At 40.8% G+C, this 14,056-nt stretch overlaps 1 protein-coding gene and 1 long non-coding RNA gene across 11 annotated transcripts in view; one reads left to right on the top strand and one right to left on the bottom strand.

Moving 5' to 3' along the window:
• The first annotated feature begins 4,221 nt into the window (after positions 1-4,221).
• LOC310708373 lies at positions 4,222-9,054 on the top strand. The gene is made up of 2 exons (XR_014526964.1): positions 4,222-7,485; positions 7,726-9,054. It is a non-coding gene; the product is annotated as an uncharacterized lncRNA (long non-coding RNA).
• The window catches only part of ACSL3 (acyl-CoA synthetase long chain family member 3), a 60,002-nt gene continuing 51,129 nt past the window's right edge, over positions 5,184-14,056 (bottom strand). For all 10 annotated transcript variants that reach the window (XM_083506417.1, XM_083506415.1, XM_083506420.1 and 7 more), the window contains 4 exons: positions 13,555-13,746; positions 12,837-12,951; positions 11,169-11,326; positions 5,184-10,494 (listed from right to left, as the gene is read on the bottom strand). In XM_083506417.1, the coding sequence (XP_083362543.1) occupies positions 10,331-10,494; positions 11,169-11,326; positions 12,837-12,951; positions 13,555-13,746 (629 nt within the window). In that variant the 3' untranslated portion in view covers positions 5,184-10,330. The remainder of the gene's footprint in view (positions 10,495-11,168; positions 11,327-12,836; positions 12,952-13,554; positions 13,747-14,056) is intronic.

Below are 14,056 nucleotides of genomic sequence, written 5' to 3'. Positions count from 1 at the left end.
TGGAACGGATTCTTTTTGTCTTGCGAGGCACCACTGTATTACGATTCCTTTGCATGACTCATATATACAAACCAATGCTCAGAGTTGTGTTAGAAATGTGATTGCTCAATTAATAGCATCTTAGAAACCAGTGACTCATAGTTTGCTTTAAAAAGGAGTTGGCCTGGGAGACATCCAGATACTTCTGCAACAGTGTCAGAACCATGTGGAGAGTCAGAAGTCCCCCGGCCAATATTCTTAGGGTGCAAAAAAGAAAAACAATCAAATGAGATTAGAAAAAAAATTATTTTAAACATTATAAGAGCATTAATAAGCAGTCCACTTTATTGCTTGGATGATCACAGAGGAAAGCACAAACTGAAATTTTCTCTGGAGCTTTTGAAAAGTTGGGTGAGTGCAAGAATAAATGGTCTGGTGTCAGGCAACTCTGTATCTACTTTCTTTCATTGCAACACTCAAAATTAATTGCAAAAATGTTACTTCAACAGTAAATGCATCCGAGTCTAAAACAGTGCATAAGAATATCAGTCATGTCTTCCTCCGAATGTGTGATCCTCCACGACATATGTGGCTGGGATAAAGAAGAATTCTTGTCCAAGGGTCAATCTTGGAAAAGTTAAAATGTTCAGTCCAAGCTGACCTGTTCATCTGAGCCTTTTGAATCGTGAATGGAAAGTTTAGCCACAGTGCACAGCTTTCCACTGTTCAGAAATCTAATGAGAATTTCAGACAGCTTTTACTCCAATCGCTGGTGAAATTGAAAAATGCACACCCTTCTGAGTAGGGGAATCTTATATTTAAAATTAATATTGCTTTGGGTTGAACCCAGGCAAAGTTAGGAATTCTTTCATTACATTGAAATCAATGGAATAAATTGATGATGGTTAACTTGATTTCCCACTAGCTGAAGATAGCTGAAGAAATTAGGACTGTACAGAAAGAATGTTGCATTCTTTTAAATGAGCTGCAACTTTTCTACAAATTTATCCAATGGCAAGATTCACAGATAGATGTATCAGACCTAAGCAGGTTTTGCTACATGTGAAGGCAACCTCTACCTCAGGTGTAGGGAACCTTTGGCCCTCCAGATGTTGCCCAACAATAACTCACAGCATCCTTGGTCATTCTTTCTGGAGCTAATGGGAATTGTAGTTCAGCAGCATCTGGAGGGCCAAAGGTTTCCCACACCTGATGTACAAATATCTGCAGTGCTGTCAGCTTAAATGAGTATGTGTTGATCAGGTGGGGCATAAGGGTAGCAGAAGAGGTGGCAAGGGTTGGTGAGCAGAGTGATCAGTGGTGGTAGCCCCTAGTGATTACATATTTACAGTATTTCTTAGTTCAGGGGATCTCAATGGATGCCCAAGTAAATTAACAACAGTCAAGAGCATTCCTAAGAAAAAATTGAATTGTTAAAACATTTCCAAAAATAAAAAAGTGCATAAAAAACCCAGCCCGCTCTCAATGCCATTTAAGACAATCATATTGCCTCAACAACAGCAGAATACCAGTCTGATTTTTATCACAAGGCCATCCTAAACGGCCAAGTAGTCACCATTCACTAAAAAAGGCAGCACTGATTATGCCAAGCAGACCTTCCTTGGAAGGTCAAGCAAGAGTTGCAGTACCAAGACTGAAAAGACCCTGCCTCATGTGTGCTCACCCACCACCCCCGTGGCAGAGGAACATGGAGCAGGGTCTCAGATGTTGGACCCAAGTGATAGGTATTTTGGATATCCTGGTCCCTGTAGTATAGGATTCCAAAGGTGAAACGCAGAACTTTTGGGTCCAAAAACAGTAACCAGTCCAGATAGAATAACACTAGTCCTATGCCTCACACAGCAAGTTCAGCTTCGACTGTCCACAACAAACTTTACACTGTTGCTTGTATGCTATTTCAGAGGAAGTATGAAAGCTATGCTCACAACTGCTGGAATATTTGGGGGGGGAGGGGTTCTTTTTTCTTTAAGGAAAGTGAGAGAGGGAAAAGAACCAAACAGATGAAAGCAATGAAATCCCCAAAGTATTGACAGCGTGGGAGTAACCACGTCAGATTGAGTCAAGGTCGTTTGAGGAACTTTGCCAGTTTATGACGGAATGAATCCTATTAAAACGGCACAACGTACAAGTTCTGCAATCACAGTCCCAGAAGTTAGATTGGGATAGTCAATGTGGTGCCCCTCCAGAATCTCATCATCCCAGATGATTCTCTAGGCTGAGTCACGTTGCTAGGATTTGCAGACCAACAACATATGGAAGGCACAACCTTAACTAGCCCAAGTTAGGTTCTCTCATTGAAAAATTGTGGTCAACTGCTGAAGTTCAGGGGGCTTCTGCTTCTTCAAGAACTCCAAAGTAGGACCCTACTCATTAATCTCTCCCACTACACCAGGAATAGGCAAACTTTGGGCCTCCAGATGTTTTGGGACTACAACTCCCATCATCCCTGACCACTGGTCCTGTTAGCTAGGGATGATGGGAGTTGTAATCCCAAAACATCTGGAGGCCCAAAGTTTGCCTATACCTGCACTACAGGTTATTATGGGAGAGGCTACAGAGGTAAAACCTACAAACTGCTACAGGGTTTTTCTTTTCTTTTTGACAATCAAGCAGTATATAAATGTTATGGAATATAATAAAATTAATGTGCATCATTTGGCAACTGCTACAAGAAGCAATGACATGCAAGAACAGACGCAGATCAAATGCTGCAGAAAGCTTTGTATTACCTCAAACGCACTATAGTTCAATGGAAAGTGTTTCTAGTTCAGCCAAGCATCAATGAGCAATATGATGTTAGGAGCGATGTAGCCGCTTGTACAAATCACTGTGTGTTCACTAGGGCTTTTAAACAGACAACTCCTGTCCAATTACAGCACCCCAGCTTCTGCCGGCAGTGTATACTAAACCTCAGAAAGTGCTGTGGAATCAGAATCAGGAAATAAGCACCATTTCCAATGGGACCAAACCCTCTATAAAAGAGTAAAGCTGCTGGACCATCTGTTCTACATCAGTGTTGGCATTTTCAGTGTTGGCATTTATGTAACATTCTCAAGATTTCTTCTTCTTCACATGAAATATGCACATTCTGTATTTCTTGCCAAAATGTTCCCAGAAACCCAATTACAGATAGGTAGCCATGTTGGTCTGCCATAGTCAAAATAAAAAAATTCCTTCTAGTAGCACCTTAAAGACCAACTAAGTTAGTTCTTGGTATGAGCTTTCGTGTGCATGCACACTTCTTCAGATACACTGAAACAGAAGTTGCCAGATCCTTCTATATAGTGAGAAGGTGGAGAGGGGTATTACTCAGAAGGGTGGTGGGAATGGGAGATTGGCAGATAGCTGAGATGAGCCTGTTGACGACTCTTAACAACTGCAATAGGTCTTACAGGAAAAGGCAAGGGGTGAGAAGGTGAAAAATGGCTTAGTCATGTATAATAAGAATCCAATGTCTTTGTTCAAACCAGGTCTCTCCATGGTTTTAAGTTTGGTAATGAAACCCAAAGGGGACTAAACACTGTCCAAGGAGTTGCGAGACTACAGCACGACACAACTCCACCTAATACTGCGCTTCGCCATTTAAGAAAATGCAAAAAATGCACAATTGCTCACAGGAATTTGGAACGGTGGGCTGCTTTTGAAAGCAAACTTTTTCTGGCCCTTGGTTGCTTATACAGTGGTGCCTCGCAAGACGAAATTAATCCGTTCCACGAGTCTCTTCGTCTTGCGTTTTTTTCGTCTTGCGAAGCACAGCTATTAGCGGCTTAGCGGCTATTAACGGCTTAGCGGCTTTAAGAAAAAGGAAACAAACTCGCAAGAACTCGCAAGACGTTTTGTCTTGCGAAGCAAGCCCATAGGGAAATTCGTATTGCGGAACGACTCAAAAAACGGAAAACTCTTTCGTCTAGCGAGTTTTTCGTCTTGCGAGGCATTCGTCTTACGGGGCACCACTGTACAAGATAAGGATGCCTCAAGGCACACCTCAGTTTCTCCCTTCCACTGCTGATGCTGCTGTTCACATAAGACAGACTAGGTCACAGGAACAGGGGGCATGGAGCACAGGCGCATCATAAAGGCATCAAAGAAGTGAGCGTTTTAGTCCTGGGTTGCAGACACTGCTTCCTCTTCCAACTGAAGAAGGCATTCCCAATTCTGAGTTTGGCTGCAATGATATACAGTATTCCAGGCTTTCTCAACTTTGGGTCCTCAGATGTTGTTGGACTACAACTCCCATCATCCAGAGCCAGCAGGGGCAGCAGTCAGGGATGATGGGAATGGTAGTCCAACAAGGCCGCTCCACTTCCAGGTGGGGTGGTGTTGTGGACAGGCCATGTGGCCTCCTGCTAAGCCCCCGTGTCATTAGGGAGACCCTGGCCGGAGGGCGTGGCTTAGTGCTTTTAAGCAGCCACGTGGCCAGGGATCTCCCTTCTCGTTCCAGCTTCCGCAGATCTCCCGCCCTCCCTTCAAGCGTTCGACATATTGGCCTTGCTATGGACCTCGGTTGGTCTCCTGTTGAGGGGGCCTGGTAGGAATTTTTCCACTTGGCAAATTGGTACTGGCCATTTGGCTTTCGCCTACCTCGTAGCAATCGTCACAACTTTTGGAAGGTTTGGCGGTTAGGCATTGGTAAAACCTGGTTTGGGAGAGGGGAGGTGTGGCCATCACCTGCCCCTCCATTTTAAGGGTATTTCGTTAAAGGGATCCGGGGGTGTGGATCTTGTCTGAAGCCCGGGTAGGGGCTAGGGTCATGTCACGACCCCATCGGGGACCCTGGGGGAGCTCTTAGTTGATGTACATCAACAGGGCTCCCCCTATTGGTGGTTGACCTTTACTGGACTACCTGCATGGTGGGCAGGATTCAGATATAGTCAGTTTAATGCCAATGCCTAATCCAATACCGCTCACATTCTGTAACCAATAAAGTTGTGGCCCAAATTTGCCCATTTACCCTAATATACTATGTCCAAGTGTTATTATTCAACATAAAGGGAGGCCTCGGGGTCTTGACATCTAGGGACCCAAGGTTGAGAAAGCCTGGTATATGCACTTACTTGGGGGTAATTCCCATGGAGCAGGCATATAATATATAAGCTTGCACTGTCATTAATTCTATGAAGCAAGGAATAGGGTTAAAGGCCCATCAGGGTGACTCTCTAGAAAAATACAAAACAGGAAGCAAATTAACTTGTGAAACTCAATTTTAATTTTATTTTTGAAGTGTAAATGTCCAATTACAAATAAATAATTCATACAATATAACTCAAGTTATGATAGACACATTTTCAGGCAGTTCAGAATAACAACCAAGATGAATGAATTTACATTAAATAATCAATTAGTACAATGAACAACTGGTCATCCAGTTATGTTTTCAGCTTGGTCTAATATGTGTACAGCCTTTTAAAACAGTTCTCTCTTTTTGCCACTTTAGAAGACAACAAATGCAAACAATTTTCATACAAGCCCAGAACACACACATTACATTTACTTTAAAAATTTCAAAAATTAGTCAAATGGGTGAAGTGGAAGTCTTAAAGCAGGAAGAAAGAAAACCCAGCTTGTGGAATTTTGCAGCCAACAGTTATTTTCTAAGGATTTCTATTCTGCTGAATTTGCTGCATAAATTCTCAAGCATTATAGGCTCAAGGAAGTTTTTTATTTCAACTCTATACATTTTTCTCATCTTTGCTAAAAAGCAAAAGCCCAGAGAACACTTGTAGGCTTCATTTTGAGATTTAATTGCACACTGCTTTTAGCTTTAACTTCAGCGAATTATTTTACTGCTAAAAAGACAGCTTCCCCTTGAGGTAAATAGATGTATTAATTGTAAACTGCAATAGCAGCAGCATCAGTAAAACCACATAAAAAGTGTTTCCTGACATAAAAGAGTACAATCACTGCTGCTTTATTCTTTTCTATAGAGTTTGCATGGGGCTCCATCACAAGACCTGGTGAAATGAATGACAGGAAGCAGTGCTTGGGCAATTTCATTTACATTCATTTCCACATGAAGCTTTGCTTCTCCTTGTTCAAGGATACATGCAGTATCTGGGGCAAAATGTATTGATTTTTTAAACCCTGAACTTTTTTTTTTTAATGTGGCACTTTTACAGTTCATTCTGTTTCCCCATAGTTCCTATCTTGAATGACTATGGACCTCTTCCCACATCTGCAGTCCTGTGGAAATCACATTCTTGTGGCTTGAACCTATGTGGTTTTAAGCTGGCAAGATCCACAGGATCACTCACATGCAGGTAGTCACATTATTCACCAGATCCCACAGCAATGTGGAATCCTATGGGAAGGTAGATCCCCCTTGGCAGCAGTAAGTCTTAATCACATTTACTGCTGAAATCCATCTTTCAAAACTACATCTCTTCACTGGGACAGGAAGCGAATGGTCCCAAATGTTCCTGTGGGTCAAAGCTAAAGTAGCACACAGCTACATAACAATCTCCCTACTATTTTGGAAAATGTGGGGAAGCAGCTATGGGAGCTGTACTCTTAAGCAGAGGGAGGAATTGCTGAACCCTGTCTCACTCAAGCCCATTTCTTTAATTCAGGACTGCTTCACTCAACTGCTTTTCAAAATATCTTTTTGCTGTGTGGGTAGAAAAGTGGTGATAGAGGCAAGCAGAAAACTGCTTGAAGGCCAAAGCTCAAGGACTTCTCCTCTGCAGCTCTTTTCTTTTTCAAAAAGATGTTTAAACACATTTGCCATGCAATGGCTTTTTTAAAAATGGCAAGGCTCTTAAGGTTCTGAAGCTACACAACCGCGTTTCCAGGTCTGGTTGCTAAGGAAGGCCTACTGTCTCTGCTCACTTTTACTTCTGGTCCTGCTACAGAGAAGCCACAATGGCATGCAGCCAGAGGGATAAAAGAATGCTCACAGTTCAACAGCCTAGAAGATACTGCAGCACAAACAAGGAAAATAGAAAAGAGACTGCCAAAAAACAAGCTGAAAACAAACCCCAAAAAACCCACTCCTTTAATTTTGGTGATCAAAGACTATTTATGGCCCATAGTCTTTTCACTTTGGTTCTTTGCTTTAGTACCTGAATCTAAAAAAGCATAAAGAACCCTCCAGCATGAAAACCATTCAATGGAAATAATAAGCTATTCCATGTAGCCACATGTTAGGCCATTTGGTATCTTCACTGCAAACAATAGCTGTCATATACAACATTTCTCCAATAAAGAGAGCACAGCGATGCTCAGAAAACTAATTTGTGACAATTCTCAGAGGTATGTTAGCAATGATTTTAAAAATCCATCAGTTTTAATGACAAGGTTGAACCCATACAACCAGAAATGTGTCATCTAATGTTTCTAAAAAACAGAGGGCAGTATCTAGCGTTTGTCATTCTCAGAGCAGACCCACTGGACTCAATGGACTGATCAGTCTACTGATTTCAATAGAACAATGGATTTAGTTCTGGATTGTGTCACAAATGCTATTCCCACAAATTGTTATTAAAGAAGGTGTGTAACGTTTTAAGCACAATAGAGGAACTAGATAAATGTGAAATTGAGCAATTCAAGATGAAAGAAATATTTTTAACACCCATCTACCTTATTTTTCTCCTAATAAGTTTTCATGGCCAAGGCAACCTAAACACCGTAATTTTTAAAATGATATCCAAAGTGATTTCGAAAATTTAAAAAAATGAACTTCAATTACTCATTTGCAGCTGTGGGATCTTGTATCTTAGCTTAGATCAGGCTGCCCCAACCTTGTGCCTTCCAGGCGTTATTGGACCATACTGGCCCTGCTGGCTGGGGGGGGGGGGGTGATGGGAGTTGTAGTCCAGAAAATCAGGTGAACCGCAGGTTGGGGAAGGCAGATTTAGATAATTCCACCAGCCTATTTCATTTCATAACATAAAAAGAATAAACCAAATGCAAAATCCTAATGCATTAATTGAGTTCCCAAGGAATACAGTAGTAGCTTCAATTAGTGAGCCAACTCATTTTAATTATAGAAACCAACCTGACACGTTGCAATAGAACTCCATATATTAGGAGAACATATCACTCTATACACATTCTGTATTTTTTTTTCTAATTAAGATGCAATAGTTAATTTGCCTCCCCAATTAAAGCTTTTTAAGAATCTGTGGCCACAGTTTTTTTCAAGTATAGGATGGGCATGATTCAACCAAAATTAAGCATTTGTAAGCTCCATTGTTTTCACTGGGAGAGAAGCAAGCTTTCATTCTCCATCAATGGGTTTTAAAGTGCTTAATGCTGGCCAGATAGTGTCCAAAATCTGAATATCCAATGCCCTACTGCCAAGATATAGGTCCAAGGCCACTGTTTTTGTAATTTGAGGAAAGAAACCTTTTCAAATTAAAGCCTCTTCCACACATCAGACTTACTCGTGTATGGGAGAGATCAACCGTTGCACCAGCAGATGTGCCCCCCCCCCCACATTCCCAGCCCCCAACCTGCTCCAGAGGATCACCCAACCAAGTAGAATTGGGGGGGGGGCACAGGGGGGCTGTAGGGAAGAGGAGAGGAAGGAGAAATCTCATTTGTGGAATGTCACAATTGGATATCAATTACTCTACATCTTCTATATTCTCAAGTAGACCATAGCAATTATATTTGTAATATTGCTGGGGGGGGGGGGTAAGTAGATGAACCAAATATTGAAAGGTTTTCCAGACTGAGATCTTATGTGGCACTTAAAACTTTCTCAACACATCATAATAATCTGGAACTCCAGTTAACCCTCAGATGCCCACACAGAACTGAATCAGCAGGGGCTGTGCCACCACTTCAATGTCAGGAAAAGCACAGCATGCCCATGCCATTGCCTGCACACTGCTTTCCCCAATTCTGCAGTCCGTCCTGTTCTGCTTCTACAGTTATCTGTGCACACACCAGAGCATGTGGACTGGAGCCCAATGGTAGTTCTTATAATGAAGCACACAAAGGAACACACTTTCAAACTGAAGATTTTGGGCACAACAATGACCAAAAAAAAAAGGGACTCAAGGTTATTATCTCAAATACAGTTAATCTGGAAGAATGTTTTCTTTCGAAACAGCAAATTATATGCCCAAGTAACTTGCGTACAGGAGTAAGGTACCAACAATGGGATAATTAAAGACGACATTTCCATCAGCACCCATGACACTGAGACAGACAATAGTAAACAAATCACCATCAGTACATTTGAAAATGTTCTCCAACAGCACAATCCACCATGAATTTATCTTGTGCAAACCCCCTACACACACACGCAATTCAAATCCATTTTGGCTAGGCTTGTGCAGGAGAACGTCGCAATCGACTGTGTTCTTAAAACATTTGGGCTTCAGCTAGACCTGAACTGGACTGTAACTGCTGATTTATACGCACATAATAATAATAAAAAAGAGAGAAACAGCCTGAATTGTAAAGCAGATAAAAACCAACACACATAAAAGTCCCATCTTAGTAAAGGACATTGTCAATCAGAATGCAATTCATTTAAAACTGAGTTGTCACTAGTTTTAACAAGTCAATTTCTTTATAAAATGGCCTCAATATATTTTCAATATTGAACTATGTCTGTTAAACAGATTATTCACAGGTGTCACATCTGCTGTCTTAGAACATACTTCGCATGACTCAAGCCTCATTCACCCTTGTTTTGCAGGAAGGCCTGCTTATATACAGCACTTTGCCATGACCATTTTTCCTTATTTCAGATAAAAATAAAATATATATGTAGGAGGAAATTGTCAGGCACATACTTCAGCTGTTACTTTATAAGTCAGAATATCAGACTATTTCTCTTGCAATTTTATACAAAACAATTGCACAGCAACAAATAATCTGGTGTTCTGGCCAACAATGATTTTCACCAATAAGTCATTTCATTGTACATAATTTCACATTGATACCTCTTTAATATTTAAATATTTACGTAAAAAAGGCCCCCAAACTAATCATTTTGTATATAGCCAAGTTCTCCCTCTATATATCCAAACTTCAAAAAGTTACGAATGGAAACATTATACAGGATTTATAAATCAGGTTTAAAAACTTGAGGCTTCAAAATCAGGTTAGCCCAAAAGGACATTTAGGAAAATCCACTCACTGACAAGGTAGCAGAAAAAAACTAAGGGAGGGAAAAAGGAGACAGACACCAATTTTCTGCCTTAACATTTTACTAATCCTGCCAGTTAAAGACGCTGATATTATCAGAAGAAACAGCATAAGCTGAGAGTGAGTAAAGATGTTTTTAATGTTGGTCCCAAGTGATGAGACGTGTGATTCAAGTATTTCCTATTTGATCTGAGCTCACCATAGCAAAGTGGTGCAAGAAAAAAAACCATTATTTTATTTTTGTTCCATACATTCGATTAATATCTTCCTGGTAGTGTGCAGTAAGCTCTTTCCGTTTTAGTTTGAAGGCATCTGTCACCAAGCCCGTCTCTGGGGTCCAAGGTTCAGGGCTCAAACGAATTTTGAGTGGGATTTCAAATTTCTCCAGATTAGCTACAACAGAGAGAGAAAAAACATCCAATTATACAGTGTATTTCAAAGAGGACAGCACAGAGCTGGGAAAGGGGCAGAAAAAGGTCAACCACAATGATCAAGGAATTGCAGCATCATCCCCTCTGAGGAAAGGCTAAAACATTTTGGGTGTTTAGCTTAGAAGAATGGAAATCACAGAGGTATGGGGTGCAGAAAGTTCTTCCTGCTTTGACAATACTGTACTAAAGCTGGTGTCATCCAATAAAAGAAATGGGCAGCAAAGTCAAGGCAGACAAATGAGGTATTTTACACAATGAACCATTCATCTGTGGAATCCCATGCAATGAGATGTGGTGATGGACATGAGCTTAGCGGTCTTCAACAGGAGATTAGCCACATTCATGGAAGATGAGTATGTGAATGGGGAATATGAACAGCAATAGCAGGGAAGAGCTGTTGCCTTAATGCCTTGGTTGTGAACTTCCTGGAAGCATGTGGTTGGCTAGTGTGGGAAACAGGATGTGAGAAAGCAGATGAAGCTCTACTGTAATTTTTAATTGTTGTTTTTTAAGCAATTCCTCAACAACTAATGGTGATGAAAAAGAATCTAATATTTTCAAGTAGATCCTATCACTTTTCTGATACCTTTCTTTTATTAACAGTTGTTCTGCATTTTACTATGCAACTTTGCTTACCTATGTAAGCAGCTTCAGCTATAATCTTCTGTGCTTCTTTTTCCATTTCAGGACTGTTACATATCTCCTCCACAGTTCCTTTAAATCCTTTCTTTCGTGCTAACTCTTTAAGTTCTTTATGGTTTGGCACAACAAATCCAATGACGTAAGACTGGAAACTAAAGAGAGCGAGAGAGAGAGATGCACACCATTTCAGACTGATGTTTATATTTCTTCTTGGCTTTATGCAACTTTTCGTATTTTACTATACAGTGGTACCTCAGGTTACATACACTTGAAGTTACATACACTTCAGGTTACAGACTCCACTAACCCAGAAATAGTGCTTCAGATTAAGAACTTTGCTTCAGGATAAGAACAGGAATTGTGCTCTGGTGGCGTGGCGGCAGCAGGAGGCCCCATTAGCTAAAGTGGTGCTTCAGGTTAAGAACAGTTTCAGGTTAAGAACGGACCTCCGGAACGAATTAAGTACTTAACCCAAGGTACCACTGTACATGGATCTTATGCCCTAAACTTATGCCCAAGTATAGAGTGGAGCACATGTTACTTTTGCCAAAGAGTTACTATTGCAGTGTGCACCCCATGGCAAGTTTACACATACCATGGCAAGTTTACACTGTAAATCCATTGTATCGGACTTGCTCAGCCATAAAACCAAAACCATGGTTTGACATTACAGGAACAAACCTTTAAAGACCCTCAGCAATAGAGCCCCTGGGAAACCAAAGGAGCAGGAAATACTTTTTTTTCAGGCAAGGAGACAATTGTTAAATCTTAAAAGGGTAAAGGGGACCCCTGACCATTAGGTCCAGTCGTGACCGACTCTGGGGTTGCGGCGCTCATCTCGCTTTATTGGCCAAGGGAGCCGGCGTACAGCTTCCGAGTCATGTGGCCAGCATGACCAATCCGCTTCTGGCGAACCAGAGCAGCGCATGGAAATGCCGTTTACCTTCCCACCGGAGCGGTATCTATTTATCTACTTGCACTTTGAGGTGCTTTCGAACTGCTAGGTTGGCAGGATGTTAAATCTTACTGATTAGTTAAATCTTGTTTGTTAAGTGTCACTAGGAGTTGATGGGGAACAATGAAGATTTGCAACTGCACTTTCCACAGCACACACTAGATTAAAATGAACAAAAGCAAAACACCTCTGTCAGGCAAAAAGCTATTTCCTACTCTTTTCATTTGCTCGGTACCCTTCCTCCTTCCTAGGAGGTCAGGGAAAAGCAATGGGTGAGCCTGGGCTTGAAGACACTCCATTTCTCCTTGCCCGATAGGACAAGATGTAGGAAGGAGAGCTTCAGGATTCCAGTATCTGCTTCCAGTATGAACAGCTGTAACATGTAGCCAAGATCTAAGCTTATGGGAGTTCTGTAAACCAATTCAGCAGTTGGTCTTGGGACAAAAACCTATTAGCAGTTCCCTTCAAAGACAATTAAATATGGATGTTTTGGGACAGTAAGTCACAATACAGCTAGCTTTAAATTTTCTTCTTCTTTGCCATTGAGTCACCAGCTGGTGATGAATGGATCAGAAGGAATTTATTCTCCTATCAAGTCTATGCAAATTCAAAAGGGCATGTGATAACTTTTCAGCTAAAAGCATATAAAAGTTTCTAGGTGCAAACACTGCTCTAGCACAAACACATGATTACACAGGCTGTCTTACCTGCTCGCATATACACAAATATTATCTATCAGTGGAAGATTCTTCAAAGCAGCTTCAACTTTACCGAGAGAAACATATTCTCCCGCTTGAAGTTTTACAAGGTCTTTTTTCCGATCTATAAAAAGGGGAAATAAAATTAATGTGACATTCATTAAAAGTTCAGAATACATTAAACACAGGTGTACAGGAGGAAACTCACTGCAGACGTGGAGTTTCTTTTATTTACTTAACAGATTTCTATTCTGCCTTTTGTGAACCACACTCCACAAAGCAGCTCACAAAGATATACAAAACCATCCAAATCCCATACAATATGAAACCATTTAAGATATCCATTGCCTCACACCAAAAGCCTAATCATCAATATAATAGTAAAAACTAAAATACAGTAATGAAGCGAAGGTCTTCAGGACCAGCTTAACAGAATTCCATAATCACTCCCTCTTCAGGGGAATCTGAGATTTAAATGATCTAGACTGGATTTCTGTGGCTAACTTCTGCTAATGTGCTTAAGCCCTTCAACAGATCAATCACGGGTTAGACTTTTTAAAAAAAATGATCTTGCATTAAACCTTTTGTCTAGTGACTTCATAAAGTCCCACAACATGTATTTAAATCTTGAACATGCTCATATAAATCATAGAAAAACCATGTCTGTGGCATGAAATGGTATTTCTGCAATAGTCTAGCTCAGTCAAGTATTACAGGATTAACTCACCAATAATTTTTAGACAACCATCTGTCTGGAATTCCCCAATGTCACCAGTGTAGAGCCACCTCTGTCCATTCTCATCCACCATGAAATCACTTCGGGTCCGTTCTTCATTTTTGTAGTAGCCCATAGTTATGTTCTGACCTCCAATAACAATCTCGCCTCTGGGATATGGTTTGTCTGTGTTAAAGTATCCACCTATAATATAAATTTCATGAAGTGGGAGTGTTAATGTATAAATATGTACCGTATATATTTTTAAAATACAGAGTAGCCACATTCCAAAATATGTTATGCTATGTTTCAAGGCAACATAAACTTGAAAACCGTAAGCAATAATACCTCAGAATGTTACAATGCCCAAACCACTGAGGATGTGCAGAGGAAGAGAACTTTGGGTGGAATTCACTGTTGCACTGTGATGAATGTTCTAACAGCGCAAGTATTACAGCTTGCCAGAGAGAACAATCCCCCTTTCCTCCCTTGTGTGCTGTTCTGGGGTGTCTCC

The sequence above is a fragment of the Podarcis liolepis genome (genome assembly GCF_965112155.1).
Source record: "Podarcis liolepis genome assembly, chromosome: 5".
Taxonomy (NCBI): domain Eukaryota; kingdom Metazoa; phylum Chordata; class Lepidosauria; order Squamata; family Lacertidae; genus Podarcis; species Podarcis liolepis.
The sequence above is the reverse complement of the archived record's forward strand: the minus strand, read 5'-3'. Positions and strand labels throughout refer to the sequence as shown.